Source organism: Charadrius vociferus, unplaced genomic scaffold, assembly GCF_000708025.1.
Source record: "Charadrius vociferus isolate BGI_N301 unplaced genomic scaffold, ASM70802v2 scaffold70, whole genome shotgun sequence".
Lineage (NCBI taxonomy): Eukaryota > Metazoa > Chordata > Aves > Charadriiformes > Charadriidae > Charadrius > Charadrius vociferus.
Genome location: NW_009646851.1, coordinates 2,141,569 through 2,160,857, shown reverse-complemented (window position 1 = coordinate 2,160,857; position 19,289 = coordinate 2,141,569). Strand labels below are relative to the sequence as shown.

The window sequence follows — 19,289 nt, the reverse complement described above, 5'->3', positions numbered from 1 at the left end:
TTGTCTAGATTCTCCCTTCTGTACCTAACCACTGAACTGTGAAGTGTACATGCAGTCTGCAATGTTACAGTGTATATTCCTTGTATTTATTTAGTTGTTTTTCTCCAACTTTTCACTTCTCTTGCTTGTGTAGAGGTGGTGTTTATAGAGTGTCGTTTTCACTATGGATGGTCCTGGTTTTGTTCCTATATAGACAGTGCCATAAATGCAATTAATAATGATGCAGAAATTACGCAGTGTGATTGCCCACACACGGCATAAGGGTAGGATAGTGCAAGCTGTCATTTTTTTCAGTTCAAAGGCTCAGTTGGGCAGTAATAAAAACATTTACTGTATGATAATAATAGCCCCATTTTACATTGAATAATGTAAAATTACTCATCCCAAGAATATATGTTCACATGGATAATGGAAATTATTAGCCAAAGTTTCCTTAGTGTGCAGGGTTCATCTGGGTAGAGGTAGATATATTTGCATCTAAGCTACCCTAAGCTCTGTGAAATGACCACAGAAGAATGCAGTGGTTAATGTCATTCTAAAATAGGCGTCTACAACTGGTCAGATGAATCATGTCTTAAAAGTGTCTGTTTCTCTTCACTGACTGTATAGAGAGCCTACAAGGATAAGCTCAGATGTAAAATCTATGTTAAAGAAATCTGAAGTGAGGTAAAATGAGTCACACCTGAAAGGTTTTGTTTACATTTTCATTACTTATAACAAACACAAAGCGATGAAGATGCAGATGAAGAACCGCCCACTGTAGGTGAGGATCAAGAGCGAGACCACCTGAGGAACCTGAAAGTGCACAAGTCCATGGGACCTGATGAAATACATCCACGGGTCCTGAGGGAACTGGCAGACAAAATAGCTAAACCACTGGCCATCATATTTAAAAAGTCATGGCGGTATGGTGAGGTTCCTGCCGACTGGAAAAGGGCAAACATAACCCCTATTTTCAAAAAGGGAAAGAAGGAAGACCCGGGGAACTACAGGTGGGTCAGTCTCACCTCTGTGCCTGACAAGGTCATGGAGCAGATCTTCCTGGAAACTCTGCTGAGGCACATAGATAACAAAGAGGTGATTGGTGACAGCCAGCGTGGCTTCACCAAGGGCAAGTCTTGCCTGACAAATTTGGTGGCCTTCTACGAAGGGGTTACAGCGGCAGTGGACAAGGGAAGATGAACAGATGTCATCTACCTGGACTTGTCCAAAGTGTTTGACACCGTCCCACATGATATCCTGGTCTCTAAATTGAAGAGAGTGGATTCGACAAATGGACCACTCGGTGGATAAAGAACTGGCTTGACAGTCGTACTCAAAGAGTTGCGGTCAACAGCTCAATGTCCAAGTGGAGAGTGACGAGTGGCGTTCCTCAGGGGTCGGTACTGGGACCTGTACTGTTCAACATCTTTGTCGTGGACATGGACAGTGCACCCTCAGCAAGTTTGCTGATGATACCAAGCTGTTTGGCGAGGTAGACACGCTGGAGGAGAGTGATGCCATCCAGAGAGACCTGGACAGGCTGGAGAGGTGGGGCTGGAGAGCACTCCAGAACTTTGGAACTCAATGATCTTTAAGGTCCTTTCCAACCTAAACCATTCTAAGATTCTATGATTCTATGATCTGAATTTGTATATCTGTCAAAAAAAACGAAAGGTGAAAGAGAAGCTACAGGTGTGACTTTGTAAGAAAACAAAGCTAAAATACCAAACAGTCAATTGTTGGTATGCTACCCACTTAGGGTACTCATTTCAGTTATATCCATTGCCTGAAGGCTTCTCATTTTCCAAGAAATATCTTCATTAGTAGACTATAAGCTTTATATAGTGAAAAACTGCTTCTGGTTTTGCGGTTGATGCTCTACCATTGTGAGTAGCATATTTAAAAATTAATTGTTGGATAATTAACTTATGATGGACTGAAACTTCTTGGCCATGTGAACATTGGCCTAGGGTTGTTATGAAAGAGACAGGTATGGTGTACCGCTCCACACTCTCAACACTCAAAATATCCTGTCTCAGATAAGCAAATGGGCATAGAATTTTTCGTTTCATTTTTTTCTGAAATGTAAGCCTTATGCAGACACCTAACAAATCAAGAAGAAAAATCCTTTGGAGGACCCAGGAAAAGCGGCACTTGCCTCTACTTCTGAGGCTTGAAAACTTGCAGAAGTCAGTTTTAACAATTGCAACCAGGTGCTGTGAATGAACTGCTTCTTTCTGCTCCATCATGTATCCTTAACTGCTAGTAGTACCTACTGCTCCACTGGCCTGTGGGCTTCCATCACGTCCCTGTGTTCACTCAGGAGACATTGAATTCAAAGTATAGCAAAAGTGAATTTCATCCTCTCAACTTCCTGCAATTAGGAATTTGCTACAGAAACTCCATGTCTTGTGGCTAAGTGTGGATGAAAAAATTTTCACATCCTTCCTTCTCCTAATGGAACATGGACAGTTCTAAGATCCAAATCTAATTACGACAAGGAAGAAAAATTCTAGTCAAGTAAGTTCTTATTTATAAACTATCTGCGTGGAACTCATTCTTTCATTTTTAGATATGTGCTTTTTCTTCATCAGCCACAAGATGGGAGTATTGACCTTTAAGGCTGTGTTTTGGTTTTTAGTTTTTTCTTTTTTTTTTTTCCCTTGTACCGTGCCAGGCAAAGACTTTGAGAAAATGTTTTGTTCCCTCCTGAATAAGTACTCTGCAATGAATTAAACTGGAGAGAGTTTCTGGAATGTTTAGAAAATGTTAGTCAGCCTCATTCCCTATATGAATCCAAGGGGCAAATATCGTGTACATTAAAGAATTTCTTGTGACTAAGCATCATGTTTCTCTGATACAAGTTTCAGAATGGCTCTTTTTCAGTTCTGCACTGACCTGACACCTTTTCAGATAATGGTTTCCCTTTAGCACTCTCTCTAGGCTGTAAGGATAAGTGGAGTAACAGATCAAAACACTTCATGCTGCATTTACAGGTCACCATCCGCAAGTCTGATAGAGCACAACTTATTTGATAAAATGACCAGCTCTGAGTAATTTTGGGAATAAAAACTCATGTTAAGAAAACATTAAGAAATAGAATATCTCACAGTTAAATTTTCCTACATGGCAAATTGGAGGACCACTTGTTCTGCCTTTAGGCTTATTTCTGAAAGTTGTGAGCGTGCAGTGATATTTTTTTCATGCGACACATAGTGCCTATGAAGTTACTAAAAGAAAATGGACAAATCCCAAACTATTACTTCTAAAATTTCTAAGCATTGAGGAAGTTCAGATATGAACATCCTTGGCCTGTGCTCAAAGCATTCATAACTTTTGGGATATTTTCATCTGCACATGAGCTATGTGACCCATACCCCTCTTAGATCTGAACACACAGTATCACCCAAACTGCCTTTTTTTGTTTGTTCAGGTTTTTCTTTTCATAGCAATCCTTCTCTTCTGCTTCAGTTAAAGAGGGAAGCATTTTACTAAGGAGTTTGTAGAAGGCATTGCATACATTGTTACCTCTATATGGAGTTTGTATATGTATGCAGATGTCTGTGAACAGCTTTCAAAAATTGTGAAGTGTAAACAGGCATGTGCTTATTTTGAACCAGCTGGTGCAAAGAAGAGAGGGAATGACTTAACCATTACATGCTGTGTGCAGGTATTAAAGCAAGAGTATTCAGACAAAATATAATTTCCAATTTGGCTCATTAGATGAATGTTATAAACAAGAGTTGATTGATGCTTTTAAAAGGTAATATCCTAATACATTTTCCAAAGAATTTGGCTCCTGTTCACATACTGAAAAGAAAAACTAGATTTTTTTTTTCAGATGCCCAGTACTTGCCATTGAGAAATTTTAGTTCAGATTATATTGTGCATTGTTCGGGGTTTTTTTTTGTTTGTTTTTTTTTTTAAGTAGCATGGTAAAGTTTCATTCTGTTTTTTTTTTTTCTTTACCTTTAAAAACTCTTAAAACTGATGATGTATTTAAATTAGTTATTGATAGTAGGAAAGATGAACCCTTCATTTGGTATAGATGATACTAATGAAAAATGGATTAGCCATCACATTTTGTATTTGTAAACTCCATCTTTTCAGGGTTTGTCAACTGTACCTACCTGTAAATTATTAGCCAACTTTTGGCTGCATTTTAACAGGCTGAAAAATTGAATCTTCTTGCTCCTGTATTGCAGGCACACTGAAAAATTTTGGGCTTCTGTTCCTTCCATGCCTACAATAAGGAACAGAAAGGCTGAGCTGACTTATGGCAAGCAGTAACAAAACTGCAGCAGACGTACTCATTCTCTCGCCGTATGCCTGGGCCTCCTGTTAAACCTGAAACCTTGTCTTCCCTCACTGTGATCCTGTTAGGAACTTGATATTATGGCCTCTCCAAGGATAAAAGAGACTAGTCATAGATGTGTACAAATAGCTGAGGAAATATGCGTTAGACATAGTGCTACATTAAAAGAAATAGAAAAGGAGTCTCACTAATAGAGGAGGAAAGCAAGTGCAGCATTTCCATGGCAAATAGTATGCTGTTCCTTTGGCAGAAGTGAGCTTGGAAGAATATTCTTTCTCCCTCTGTTCCCTAGTTGTCTGTTTTCTCCCTGAGTGTGGCTGTACTATGAAAAGCAGCTGATGACTTTTTGTACCACGTCTTTACTCCTTCTATGCATTCAGAATCGGTTCAGTTTGTCTTCAGGTCAGTGAAACATTTATTTTTGTTTCCCATTTCTGTTAACAGTGTAACTGTATAGCTACGTGAGAAACTTTCCCTTAATGTCTATTCACAAGACAGTTTACTGACTTGCAGTCAATTTAATCCTTTCCAGTCTCCCGCACAGCGCTAAGGCAGTTTCTGGAAGAAGAACCCAGAGACAGTGGGTTTCATAAAGGAGTACTCGGTGCCTCCTGAATATGACACGACAGCTCTTCTGTCATGTGCTCTTTCAGGCCTTCCTAAGGCCCCCCTAAGCCACTGGTGCATGTTTATGGAGGAGAACAAGGATTAATTCCCAGGTGGGAGGCAGATTGAGCTCAAGGAGTACAGAAAATTTAAAACTAATTGTTTGCTGGGTTACTCCCTTAGCCGGGTACTCCTGAAGAAAAACAGAGCTGGTTTTCTTTCCCTTCCTGGTATATTTTAATGAGGATTTGGAGTTTCTGGATGTTAAACTGCCTGGTAGGAAGGCAGCCAAAGACCTTTGCCAGTTATGCATTGTTTTGATTAAATGAGAACACCTTTGATGTAGATGTAGAAAGAATGAATCAGACAATATCGTATTGGAGATGCCACTTTATTGAAAAATGTTATCTGAGTGAAAGAACCACCTTACAGTACCAGACTGTGTCAGTTCTGTAACAGTTTCAAGTAGGATCAATAGTTTCTACATACAGTAAAATTGAAGGTAATAATGAAAATCATGGTCCTATGTGCCCAGAGACCTGAAAGGCTGAGTCTGTTTCCATACTCTGATAAGATGGAAGCAAAAGGAAAATCACATGCTGGGTAACACAGGAGTCGCAAGTCTCTAGGCAATGCCATGTCTGGATCAATAAACAGCCACGAGAGGCTTCAATGTGCATCTCATTAATTTGGGGATTTATTAAGATGTTTCTCATTGCCTCATGTAGGACACTTTCCACTGGATAAGCTGACTTTTGTGGATAAGGCAAACCATTCCACACAAGCATTTTATAGAGGTCCTTCAGCACCTGCCTCAGAGCTCATGAGACAATTCCGTCAGGTGTTAGATGACTTCCATCCATCCCTGTCTCATTTACAAGCCCATTAAATTTCAAATGCACTGGCAGTCCCAAGGAAACCAATAGTCCTTGTCACATGTGCTTATAGACTTAGTGTCTAAAAGGGCTTTCTTTCTGTATTCCTGAGATGTTACCTAAATGTGAGATATCATGTTATTGCAAGAACATTGATGAAATATAAGACTCCTTATTGCAGTTGAATTCACCTCTTTTTGTTTAGTTATCTTAACGCAGCAAACTTTTTTTGAGTAGTATTTGTCCATGGAATTTTTTTTCAGTATGGTGACATCAGAGGTGTGAAAGAGAGAGGCATAACAGCAAGAGCTCTAGAGGCATTTAGTTTTTCATCTGCAATGATGATTAAAAAGTGGCAAGAAAAGAATTTTCTTTAAAGGTCTAACAGGAACTACAGTAAAATGTTGGTAACATTTTTAATTCACTGAAAGCTGTTGACAAACAAAAATATTTCCCATACCTTGTGCAAGTTCAGAAAGTATTGTGGAACAAATCTATAATGCAAACCTTGTAGAGGTGGAACAGCAGCATAAGGCGTTTCTGGTCTTAGTATCTGTTTTACGATGCTGTTTTGTTTTTGTTCTGCTCTCAGGTTGCAATCTGGCTGTAGTTGCACTGCCCAAGAAACCTGTCTGTATGCACACAGATAAAATGCATCATGTGCAGCATAGCCTGTTGTCTCTGCACACTCCCGGGAACAGTCAAGGCAGAGCAGGGAAGGGATGGGGAGAATTGGGGCTGGAGTGGAATTGGAATTCAATTACATGTCTGCTGTAGGCCCATTCTCATCATAAAACCTGGCCTGACAATTTTAGCTTTAATCATCCCTATCTGAACTCTCTTTGATGTTAAAGATGGTTTACTCTCATCCCCCTTTCTTGTCATATTGTGGGCGAGCATTCCTAAATCAAGAAGCAAGATGCAGACCTTTCAGGAAACCCAGACATGGAGCGAACAGTTTTCTTCAGCCCTTGAAAGTACATGGGATTGATCTGTTTGCTGTACAATCCCCAAGCCCCAGGCTAGGGATAACATTTCTTAGAAGAGAGGCAAACTAAATCAATTCTCTTCTGTTGCTGGGGTAAAGTTGGTCAATAGCTGATATTTTAAAGCACCTCCATCAACAATTTATGAGATTTATTCAGTTTATGCGAAAGAGCACTCCATAATCATCACTACACAGTGATGGCCCAACAGGGTGTTGCTAACTGGATATCATTTAATAAAAGTTTTTCAAGTGCTCAGCATGCTTTCATCAGAGGGTGATTTTTGTTTTTATCCTTGTTTTGTATGAACATTAGGAGGTAATCAAGAAGTTATAAAAGTTGATGATTTATGAAGCTTTTGAAGTGGTGGGTGAAATTGTAGGCTAGATATAATGCTCATATTGATCACACTGTTGGTAAAAGCATGATAAGACTGTTGACTAAAAGTACTATTAAAATAAATTTTATGACAGGCTGTTAAATAGAGATTTAGTATTATTTTCATAACTTGATTTTGGTTAATAGTGGTCTTGGTCAACATTGGGCTGTACAGTGTTGATAGGGGCATAAACCTCACAAATATTACCAAAACTGGTGGATAGTCCTGGTGTGTTTTCAGAATTGGGAGTGTAGTTAGGTAGTTACTAAATCTCTCCTACACCAGCTCTTCAATTTCTTAGGATGCCAACAGTATTGTTGTCTCTTACAATAACCTTTTGAAATTTTTGTTCCACAGTCATGGGTTCATCCCAGTCTGCTCCTTTGATACCTCTGTCTCCTCTTGCTTTGTTGATAATTTTTTATACAATTCTTCGACTTTTTCTTCCTTTTCCATTTCTCAAATCCTGAGATGACTTTGATTATTACCTGTCTTGTTCCAGTTTTGAAAGCACAAGAGAAAACAATGTCATGATTTATCTTTTTGCATATGTAGTCCTATACCCATTAGTTCCTATCACACATTATCTACCACTTACAAATAATTCTGATAACTTATTTTTAAATCTCCGTAAGTATCTCTAAATCAGTCCTTCTTTTTAGCTCTTTTCTCTCCCACTACTATGTTTTTTAATTTCTAGCTACTTTCATTCTGAAGAGAGTCTCAGAATTTATATTTTTCTGATACATCTACATCACCACCAAAAAACAGAAGCAAATTTTGGTCAAATTTTGGGTTCTCATTGTGATACACTTTTTCTTTAAATCTCCTTCCTGTACTTTACATTCTGTTTCACCACATCCAGTTGAAGAGCTGGTTATCTTTATATCAATGCCTTTTCAATGTGCTGGGTGTTAATTAGGTGGATAGATGTGTACAAGCCTTAAGTTTGGAAAACAATCTGGTGCTAGCCTTTAAGACTGTACAGCTTCCCTCCCTTTGTCTTTTGTGTGCAGATTTTTCTTTCTTTGGTTGTCTCATACTGGTGCCGACTGTCATTTTTCAAACAAAAATACTGATTCATATGCTTTTGGAATGAGATTTGGTTTCTTCAGCTCATTTAGTTTATCACACATCTGATGTGTAATCTAGCCATGATATGAGAATGTCCAATGCTTTTATGAGAAAACTGAAAAATCTATTTTATACTAATACAGAACCATGTTTTCAAAGTAAACAAAAGTATGTAATGAAAAACACTTGTGAAGGACCTCATCTGAGAACACAGCTGCCCTCGTCTGTATTTGTGGATGATATCTGAGTACAGGTCCATGCAAGATGTGCTGTTTTCCTCACTCGCCTTCAATCTAATCCACCCACACTACTTACGTTCATAGATGTTGCCACCTTTCCTCTTTCACATATAACTAAATGAAGTAAAAATCACCAGAATAAGAATATCAGTATCACAAAACCGATGTGAAAAAGACTCAGTTATTCATTTAAAGTTAGACTGGATATTTTGTTATTCTTCTACAATCTTCTTTTGACAAAAAATAAAGCTTAATTTTAGTTTTGTTTCTCTTCAGGAGCATTTCAGAAGCAGAGAGTCAGCGATGTTAGTTATTGTGTTCCTGTTCATTACAGTAGCTAAACAAACGTTTTAAGAATAAAATCACTGAAGAGATACAGTGCAGTTGCTGGAAGTATTTTTCAAATTAATTTAGAAAACATTGCCAACAGTATAGGGTTTTTTATTGTTCATACAGCCAAAGATACCAAGATACCTATGACAAAATATTATCAAACCAAGAAACGCTGTCAAATCTGGATGTAGTTTTCATTCCTCTTGAAAATATGGTGAGTTACGTCTGGAGTATTTCTTAAGGTGGGAAATTCTAAGACATATTGTTGGTATGTCTCTATTCAAAGGTTTGGTTCCAAAACCCACAGAAAACCAGATTGGAAGGACTCTCTGTGAGCCTGTTAGATATACAGAAATTAAAGCTAGACTAAATTTGTGACTAAAGAGTAAGAATAACAGTTGTGTCTGTTGCTGTTACACTTTAAACGTATTATATATTCTTTCCTGAAGCAAGTAAAGTAGTACAGAAGATAAAAAAGTAAATTTTATCAACAATGTGGGACTAGATTTTCCACAAAATAAAAACTAATAAACATTATTCCTATGATAAAAAATGTTACTTCTTCAATAATAAATGCTCTTTTAAAATTCTTTATTTACCTATCTTTGCTGAAATTTGAGATAGTAATAAACTTGGATTTGTTTGTATTTAACATGAACTCATTCCTCTTTGATAATGAAGAAATAATAGTGAAGAGGAATTTAACTTGTAAAGACAGTAGATGTTCTGGGGTTTGTTAGGGCCATGCATGTGATGTCTGTTTGAGAGCAACACAGTTGTGAGTTTTAAAAAAAAGTTTCAATCCTTGGGTTTGCTGTGAGACATACAGTAAAAGGCTGGCAACACAGAGAAAAAAAATTGTTGTAGACATTAGACATTAGAAAAAATTGTGGAAAAGAACACAAAGGATTGAGGAAAGGTTGGCTTAAGAACAACTTTATGTAATACTCACATATGTGAACTTTAAATGGCTGGCTGTATTTATGGACATCAGACAAGTACACAGCTCTTATCTAACTCTTATCATAACTTAGCAATATGGGAGTTCTCATGTTTTCATTCATGATGACATAAATGATAACAACAGTGATAAGCCTAAATATTGAAAAGAAAACTAGGAGAGAGGATTATATCATTGTTAGATATTTTCTTTTGGTTATAAAAATTAACAACCATCCCGTATAAATCAGCTTAGCCTTGCCTGCTGAGTCATTGGTTTGTCTTGAATCTTTACAGGTACAATACCATGTCAGAGAATTGCACCATGTTCTCCTCCTAAAGGTCCTTATTTTCACCTGAACAGATGTGAGAAAAATCTGTTGTGGTGTGTTAGAAAATTGGCAAAAACTTTTCTATGTTTATGCACTGGACACTGATCTTTTTTAGCATGGATTCCCACATGATACAAATCAGAACAGCTTTGTTGAAGTCAGTGGAGCAAATCAATCAATACTGGCTAAGGGTTTTGTCCCCAGTCAGTGTTTTGATGGGAAGACAGAAAAGGGACACTTTTCAGTGTCATGTACTGAAAAACATCATGTGTGATTCTTACTGGGTCAGGCTAAAGACTGCCCTTTGGAAAAAAAAAAATCACTGCCTCTTGGCTAAGCAAAAGGATTGTGCAGTTTTGAGTACAAACAATAGAGCCTTTGAACTAAAGATGTGCAGGCATGAAACTGTTTATTTACAGGGGAAAATGACCCACTTGTCTAGGAATATGACCCAATTTAATCTGCTAGGAAAAAAAAAAAGAAAAGCTATTTGACGTAAATTTTCTGAAGCAAAAGGTGTGTCTCAAACAGAGAACTGTCCATAGAGTTCACAAGGCAGCGTCATTTACAGGTCACTTGCTCCATGAGTCAGACAGGATTTTGTTTCTTTTAATAGGGTGTGATTAGGAACATTACCTGAAGAACTTCCACAGAGCTTTGATCTGTCCTGTCACTCTTTTGCATCTGTCTTAGGGATGCAACTACACTGTAAACATCAGTATCACTTAAGTATACTCAGCGTCTCAGGACAGGCTAAGATAACATTTGGTGATAATAAAATACCTCCTCAGACAGATGTGCAGAGATAGGAAGACGTGATAATTGAATTGTTAGTTCTGAGGTAATTTGGTTAAAGGGTTAATCTCAGTATGATTGTCCCAAGAGTTCAGCCTACAATACTGCTGCTTTTAGCAATGGGCACAAAAATTATAATTTGATTAGTTCAGGTAGGCATTATGGTGGAAATCTCATCTGCCTATTTGGTCTGAAGAAATTCATGCTTCCTTTTCCATGCAGGAGTCTTTCCTGGGAACAGACCTGCTCTGACTTTGACCTGTTTCTTGTTCTCTACATATCCGTCAATGTACTGAATCATCAGAGGCAGTCAAAGCTGAGTCACTCCAGAAATATTTATTCACAATATTTCAATGGCAAGTCTTTCTATGCACTCTCCTCAATGTGAATACCAATGCTGCAATTTTAGAGAATTGTATAAGTGGCATGTGGTATTCAAATCATGTTGGTGTTTTTATTAAAAGCCCAGATATGTTCATTCCTCTTCTCAAGTAAATTAAAAGCTGGATAGAGAATGGTCTATGGACTTCTTTGTATCTACAAAACTGCAAATCTGAAATGACTTACAGCTGCTTCCTACTCTTTTGCTTGCAGAATTATGAAGGGACCACTAATTTGGAACAAAGAAGAATATGAGCACACTATCATTCAAATTTTTGGTAAAACTGACTGTGTGAGGTAGCAGTAGCAAAAAAGGTAGTTTGAGACTGTTACCTTCAGTCACACTGAGATCAGTAAAATTAATTGAGGTATGAGATACTCTTCATCATAGGGATTTCAGCAATTACTCCATAGTAATTTCTTCTTGTATGTGTATAAACATGTGACAAATAGGAGAATGGCTTTTTTATTAATGTTTTTATTAATTGTATTAATTTTATTCATTTGTTATTTGTACTTTGTATTACCTCTGTTTTATACTTTGTACTGCCTCTGGATGGGCAGCAAAAAGTCCCATGTGCACTTAGGAAGCAACTGAAAGCTGCTGGAAAGTAAATAAGATTGGAGAATACCCTCAAAGGATATGGTGGATAGGGATAGGTTGACATTAAAGAATTTTATTAAGTCCCAGTAATTCTGCCTTTCTCAGTGATTTACCTTACTACAGATAATTCTTGTGGTGTCATAAAATTTCAGCTTTAACAGCTTGATTCAATGGGTATTACTGCTAGGATTTTCACTGCTGTCACGATATACAAAATCATAACATCTTTTGTGGAAGGCACGTGATAAAATATAGCAGCATGCTGGAGAAAACAGATTTTCATTCTGCACAAATCTCAGTTTTCTCGGCTTTCTTTAACAGAGGATGTACTGCGTGGTCCATTCAGCCGCTGAACATGACTTCACATAAATGTATAAATGTGGTTATATGGCATGTACCGAGCCTGAACTGGCCTTTCCAGTTACCCCTACTCAGATCTACCTATATTGCAGAAACTCTAATGAAAGTGAAATCAGTCTGGGAATAAGTATTCATATATTTAAAAACTAGTGGGATTGGCAGAAGAAGACAGCAGTTATCTCAAGCACAAAAATGGAGCAACTGGCAAAATTCTCCCAGTCCAGGTGTGCATGTGTCATAAATAAAAAGGACTCATGAATATCATCATATCAAATTCACTTCTTCCATTTGCAAAGATTTTCAGATACAAAATACCTTTCAGTATCTGTCCAATCTGTCCAACTGAGATGCTTGCTCATTCTGATGAGATAATTATCTAGAAGTGTCAATTTTGACAGTGATTCTCAACAGAAAAATGGTTTATCACAGAATTTTTCAGTATCTATGGTGAATCCAAGTTGGTAATTTTCAGATGCAGGGTTTAACTCCCCTAAACTAACCAGAGCTCTCCAACCAGTGTTTGGAATTATTTGCTTGTTTTCTTCACAATACTCATCTTCAAGACTTCCACTTTGATATTTGCCCTTGTGGTGCTAAGCACTACTTGTACGTCACAATGACAGATTTACAGCCTTGATTACCCATAGCTTTCCTAGTCATCAACAGTGTGCATTTGAATATGAACCTTTCACAACAGACTCCTCTTATTTACAGACAGCATGTGGCTTACCAGGGCCTTCTTAATCTAATGCAGGAATTCAACATTAGAAATCGAAGCTAATTAGGTAAAGATAAGAGCACTGCCGGTTGTTATACAATTGGAAATAAATAACTGAAATTGGTGACTGAAATTAGTGGAGTATTGGATTGTTTGGACTAAGCAACTTTTTAATTTTTAAAGGAATACTTTAAAAGTATTAATTTAGCCAATGTAACTGCTAAAAACATGTGTTCAGAATTTCCTCTGACAAATGCTGTAGGAAAAGAGAGCCTTGTGCTTTTAGAGAAATTTCATATCAAAGAAGGATTGTCAGAAGCACTTGGCTGACAAAAGCCTCCATCTCCAAGGTCACCTGCAGGTCCATCCTGCTTTCCTCTTCTGTCTCCCTGCCAGCAGTTCTGCTCTGAGTGCTGCTGCCACTGTCATGCAACTACTAGAAATTATGAACAAAGAAAATTTCTTATGAGCATTTTTAATATCAGGTAAAGTCATACAGACATTCATTTCCACTAATACTAAGGTTTTTTTAAACCACAGTTTTTTCTTTACAGTTAATAGATTTTTTTCCTACTCACACACTTCCAGTATACGCATTTCAAAAATCAGAATTCTGGCAGTTATTTTAGGTATGGTTATGTTAAAAGTATTATTTAAAGATTGTCTGCTATTTTCTTCAGACTATCTCTGGCCTATACAGTATTAGTCCATAAAATGTACTTTTCATTATTTTTTATTTTAAGATATTTATTTGTTTATTAGCAGCTGAATTCTCCAAATCCTGCTCTGCACAATTTATTTAAATGTAACTTCTGCAAGTGAAGCATAGAAGGCTGTTTTTGTTTAAGAAAAAAAAAAAAAGATTTATGCATGTACTAAGAGCTTCTGGAATAGAGTTTGCAGATTCAATCTTACAGTGCTGCACAATTTGTTACAGAGCTGTGATTCAGCCCAGCCTTTGGCTTGGGAGTAAGGAATGAAATAAAAAATATGAAAAAAGGAGATCCTTCTCCACCCATATGTACAAAAGATATAAAATAAATTAACATTTACCTTGTTTTCTAAATCACCTCCTAGAATCTAATAACCTCTTTAATAGACAGAACAGCATGACTGCTTAATAGCACTTACTTTCCATTGTTGCTTTACTGTCTTATTTGTGGCCAAATCCTGGTTCCAGGAGAGCCCAAATAACACCACTTAGTGTCAAAGTGCAATACCTTCCCAGTTTGCCATTTGGGAAGAGAATTGCTGTAGAAGTTGTGGTAGTCTTATGGCCTGCATCTTGCCCAGTTTGTTTCAGGCACTTTGCCCTTCCTCCTGCTGGATGAAGCCATTGCCTCCATTCCCCTACGTGAAATAATCACCTGTCTTACGGTGGTTAATTCAGTTATGCAGATTTTGTTCTGCCTGTTGCTGAAGTTACAGCCTCCCTGAGCATTTAGTCATCCACACCCATTCCTCGCGGCTCCTTCTTTTCCATGCAGAGGTTTACCACCTCTAACATGGGGTGTGTATTCAGAGCAGCGCACACACCCCATCCGATTCTTCACCATCAGTTATGAAGCAGCTGTTCACCCCAAATTCAGCTTGTTCCAGTTCATTTTCCTGAAGTACTCCTTCCAACACCTAGCTATCTTTATTCCAGAACCTTATCCCAAGCTTTTCCTCTCCAAGATTATTTTTTGCCAAATCCTGGTTCCAGGACAGAGCCCAGAAAATCAACAATTCTGGCCATTCTTTACTGGGGAGGAAATGGGATCCTTTCACCAGTTTCCATCTGGGAGGAGGGGTGCTATTGGCCCCAAAAATTTCCTTCATCATTTGATGACCCTACCAGCAGGTTATGTGCTCTGCAGATTTCCCTCTCAGGGAGAAAACCCATTTTATTTTAACTGTCTTCCTCCCTTCCAGTCAGCCTTACTGTCATCCCACAGTTCTTTTTGCTTTTGGCAGCTCTCCCAGAGCGCTGGGCTGAAAGCAGAAAGAAACCACACTGATTCTGTGGTTTGCAGAAGAGACCAAGGCTCCTTATTACATATTTCATGCAGCTGTGCTTTCTTGGCCATCTCTCGCACTTCCCCAGTTAAATCCCGGTCTTTTTTCTCCATTAGCACATATGGATTTCTAAGATGATCAGGTCAATGACTCATTGTACGCACTTGTTAGAGGGGATCATTTCAGAGGCGCTTTGCAGTGAAGTGGTTTAGTTCAGTGTGGGTGCATTGGAATGCAGAATTACTTCTCTTGACATTGGAAAGAACAGGTGATTCTATTTTATGTCTTCTTGAATATTGGTCAGCAGCTTTTCATGCTAAAATACACTAATTTATCAATAACCAAACTCTACACATCGGTATTAAATCACCTGTAAATATGTTCACTTTTAGTAAACCTTGTACATTCTTCTGGGCTCTGTCAAGGAGAATATGGAAATATGGATTTCACCTGTGTGACTGTGTGTATGTGTGTCAGTATATATGTACATTTTCATACATACGTGTATACAGAGAAAATCCTGATACTTTCATGTGCCATTTTTTCAAAATATAAAAGTAACTATGATGAATCACAACCAATCTTTGCAATACAAATTCTCAAAAGACCTTAAATCACTATTAGAATATGTATCAGATAGAGAAATAATATATGCACAAAGACATAGAAAATACATTATTTTTTCAGATGGGTAATCTAAGTTTTATCTGTATTGTACAGTCCAAGGGGAAAAAAAGGTCAGGCTGTCAAATCAGTCCATTTAAATTGTAGTAATTTCACTCTTCTTTATAGATTTTGGGAGAAAATGAGACATTTTACTATCATTAACATCTGAAGATAAATATTTACCTTCAGAACTGTTTTGAAAAAAAAAAAAAGTAATCGGATGATATAAGCTCACATTTGGGATAAAAAAGTGTATATATTATTAAAGGTTAATGAGATGTAGTTTTAGGTTTGTAAATATATTTTCCTATGATATTCTCTTTCTTTCATCATACTCACCCTGTTTGCACAAAGGAGAGGTGTGGTTAGAACCCCTTACCCTGCATTTGGAGATGCACAGAGAGCAACACGAATGTGTTAATGGAGCCTGTAGCCCTGTGAATTCTCAGAGTTGGCTCCTGGTGCAGCTCTTGCAGATTCTATAGAAGTGAAATGTTTTCTTTGTGGTAATTATAACACATTCTTTAGAAATTAGAAGTCAGATCTCACCAAACTGTATGAATTTAGGAACTGTTAGTGTGACTTAGCATCACAGGCTTTAATACAAAGAATGATATGTCTCTCCCTATCCAGATGGCTGCCCTCATCTCATCCCTACCTTCCAATCTCTTTTGTGTGCAGGTGTCAGTCCAATTACATTTTCTGACACCTGATAGCAGTGTTTAGTTGTGGTTTCTAGATCACAGATTTTTCAGTGGATCCAGCAAAAGTGGTAAGGAAGTGAAAGTAGCAATTTCGATTATAACCAAAGTTTGCATTCTACATGTAAGGAGAACACTTTTGCTGTGAATGATACTGCATTATGAGAAATGGAAAAACGAAGAATAATAAAGATAGAGTTTCTAACAGAGAACATGCGGCACAGGTTCCTTCTGTACCATAGAGAACGGACTCTCCCTTGCACAGCAGCAGTGGTTTGAGCAGATCAGGGTACTTCAAGAACACTCTATGCAAGAAAAAAATAGCAACTTTTGCACTGTAATTCTGATGTTTGGGGTTGTGTGATTCGAACAAGCTTGCAAGGTTCATATCTTTTTTAATCCCTGTGGTTAAGACATGCTGAGAGAATTAACTAAGGGCCTTGCACAGCTAATTGCCTGTGCTGAATTTCTCTTGAAAGAATGGTAGAAGGATGCGGCTAGGTTGAAGATGTGTTTAATTTGGCTGACCACTTCTCCCTGTTTCATTGACTAGTCTGGCAGTTCATCTCAAACCTTTTCCTAGCCTTTTTTATGGGTATGGATCTCACTGTATCACTGCCATTGTTGTATTTTTGTAAGCGCTACAATTCACTTCAGCAAGTGGCTCTTTTATACTTCATCTTGAGGGTGTGATATGGCAGCATTCCAACACTGGATAAAAAAATAGAGTGAAAATGGAAAAAATCCTTGAACACACAAATATTTGCAGCAAAGCTGTGTTTTCTTAATTGGTATAGGCTTTCCTGACACTGATACATAAGGCAAGATACTCTTCATCAGATTCAGGCTGCCGTTTCTGTGCAGCTGTGCTCTAATATGAATTTCTGGAAGGGTTATATGAACTGTGGATGAACTTTCCTTGGCTATCTCATAGCTAAAAATTTTCCTCCATCACAAAACTCCCAATTAAGGTTTGGTTCAAAAGTGCCCCACTAGTATCAGCTAAATGGTTACTGGATGCAGCTGCATGTGTTAACTTACGAATTACAATACTTCAATGATATGGTTTTAGTAGGTTAAAACAATATTACAAAAGAAAGAAAGCAAGTATCTTAGTTCCATTTATAGTATGATAGCCTACAAGAGTTGGGAAGAAATTTTTCTTCCCTCATGTAATTATCCAGTTACATTAGAAGGGTGAAAGGGGATTTCGTTTCCACTGAAATCTCAGGTGGTAGCCTCTACTGGAAATATGAAGATGGCTCAATGAAGTAGCAGTATACGCTAGGATGGAGGCACCAATTGTTCATAGATTTTAAGACCCAGAAGGGACCATTATGATAATTTAGTCTGACCTCCTGTATAACATAAGCCTTATAATTTCACACAGTACTTCTTGCGCTGAGCTCCTAACACATTCCTGTGCATTAGTAGAACAGTTTTAATAAACCAAATCCTGAAGTCCCACTTTGGCACAGAACAGAGAGTGGAAGTTAACAAAGGACAGTCAGTAAAGGATTTCAGATCTCGGGCCCATACTAATGTCCTGAAATGTGAGTAATGTAGGAGGTATATGCCAAGTTTAAACATTGTAATTTATTTTAAATTGATGAAGAGCATTATAGAATATTATAGCTTAGACTAACTGTAAATGGTTCATTAACATTTCTGAATTTTATTTCTGTATCACCTTTAGCTCTAACCTTTAGTTAGAGCACACCTGATTTACTGTTAGTGTGCTCCTTCTGCTCTTACCGTGTGCTTCATGTTTGACATTGTTTTTCTGTGCCAGAGGAGGTCTCTTAATGCACGCAGTGTCACCAACCTGTAATGCTAAGAGCTGCTTCAGCTTATCTGCAGGGCAATGTTTCTCTTCCTGAGCATGAACATCTCTGTGTTGTTTCTTGACTTCTGTCACTCGCTTATTTCTCAGCTCAGTAGACTGACTCATGTTCACGCAGCTGAGACCAAACTTTCATACAAGTGGATTTTTCCTATGTTTTCCCTCAGTTTTCATCTTCTGAGTTCTTTCATCTTGATTCTGGGGCAGGGAAATGAGGGAAGAGAAAACTTACCGGTCTCTTAATGCAGGCAGACAAACAGCTTTATACTCTGGTACTTTTTTTGCTGGTGAGTGGTGGGTACTCCTGGGACAGCCCAAGCAATGGGAAAGATAATTTAGACAGTTTCAGAGGAAGTGTTGTTTGTATTCCTCCTCTTTCACTTTCTGTCCTTGTAACGCAGTCATATCCCCTTCAGTAGAGATAGGCTCCTCAAACCACTATCAAGTATGTGCAATATGCTGGTTTGCTTTTAAATCTTTTTAGAAGGTGTTAAGACTGAACACAAGGAAGATTATCCTGGCAAAAGGAAATTGGGTTGTAAATTTTCATAGCAGTCTGTACTGGGCAGAATCAAGTGGTGTGATTCTGTCAGAGATTTGTGATGAAGCAATATAAACTTCAGTCCTTGGATCTGCAAATTGAATGAGGAAAAGGTGCGATCTGGATCTTAAGTTCACAGGATGCATTAAAAATAGCATTAGAAAACCATTATATAAATGGAAGTTTGATTACTTCAGTAGTGTTCAAGATTTCTTGATTTTTTTCTAAAATATTTATGAACTGAATCTCTTGGCTTACATGGAAATACTGGCATGTGTTCACATTATTACAGGTCAAATAACAGGCTGTTCATGATTATACCCATATTTGTATACTAATTTAAGGTCTAACCTGCTACTTTAAAATCACATATTAAATAAAGGAAGTAAATTAGCAAAGAACAGTGTATACTTACATTTTTAACAATCAAGTCTAAAAGCTTGGTTTCCAAAATTTATGCAAAAAATACTTTGCATGTACTGGTTAGTTTAGACAATAGGCGTATGGTGCAGTATTGTTAGCTAGATCAGTAGCACTAAACCTGGAAACAGACTTGATATATATAGAGAGAGAAACATAGGGAGTGAGTTATATATATATTCAATATGGTGATGGTGGAGGC

The 19,289-nt window shown here is 37.6% G+C and overlaps 1 protein-coding gene across 1 annotated transcript in view; it reads right to left on the bottom strand.

The window, feature by feature from the left end:
- The window catches only part of PELO (pelota homolog (Drosophila)), an 80,951-nt gene extending 62,717 nt beyond the window's left edge, over positions 1-18,234 (bottom strand). The window contains exon 1 of the mRNA XM_009894217.1: positions 18,039-18,234. Within this exon, the coding sequence (XP_009892519.1) occupies positions 18,039-18,234 (196 nt within the window). The remainder of the gene's footprint in view (positions 1-18,038) is intronic.
- Between the last annotated feature and the right edge of the window lie 1,055 nt (positions 18,235-19,289).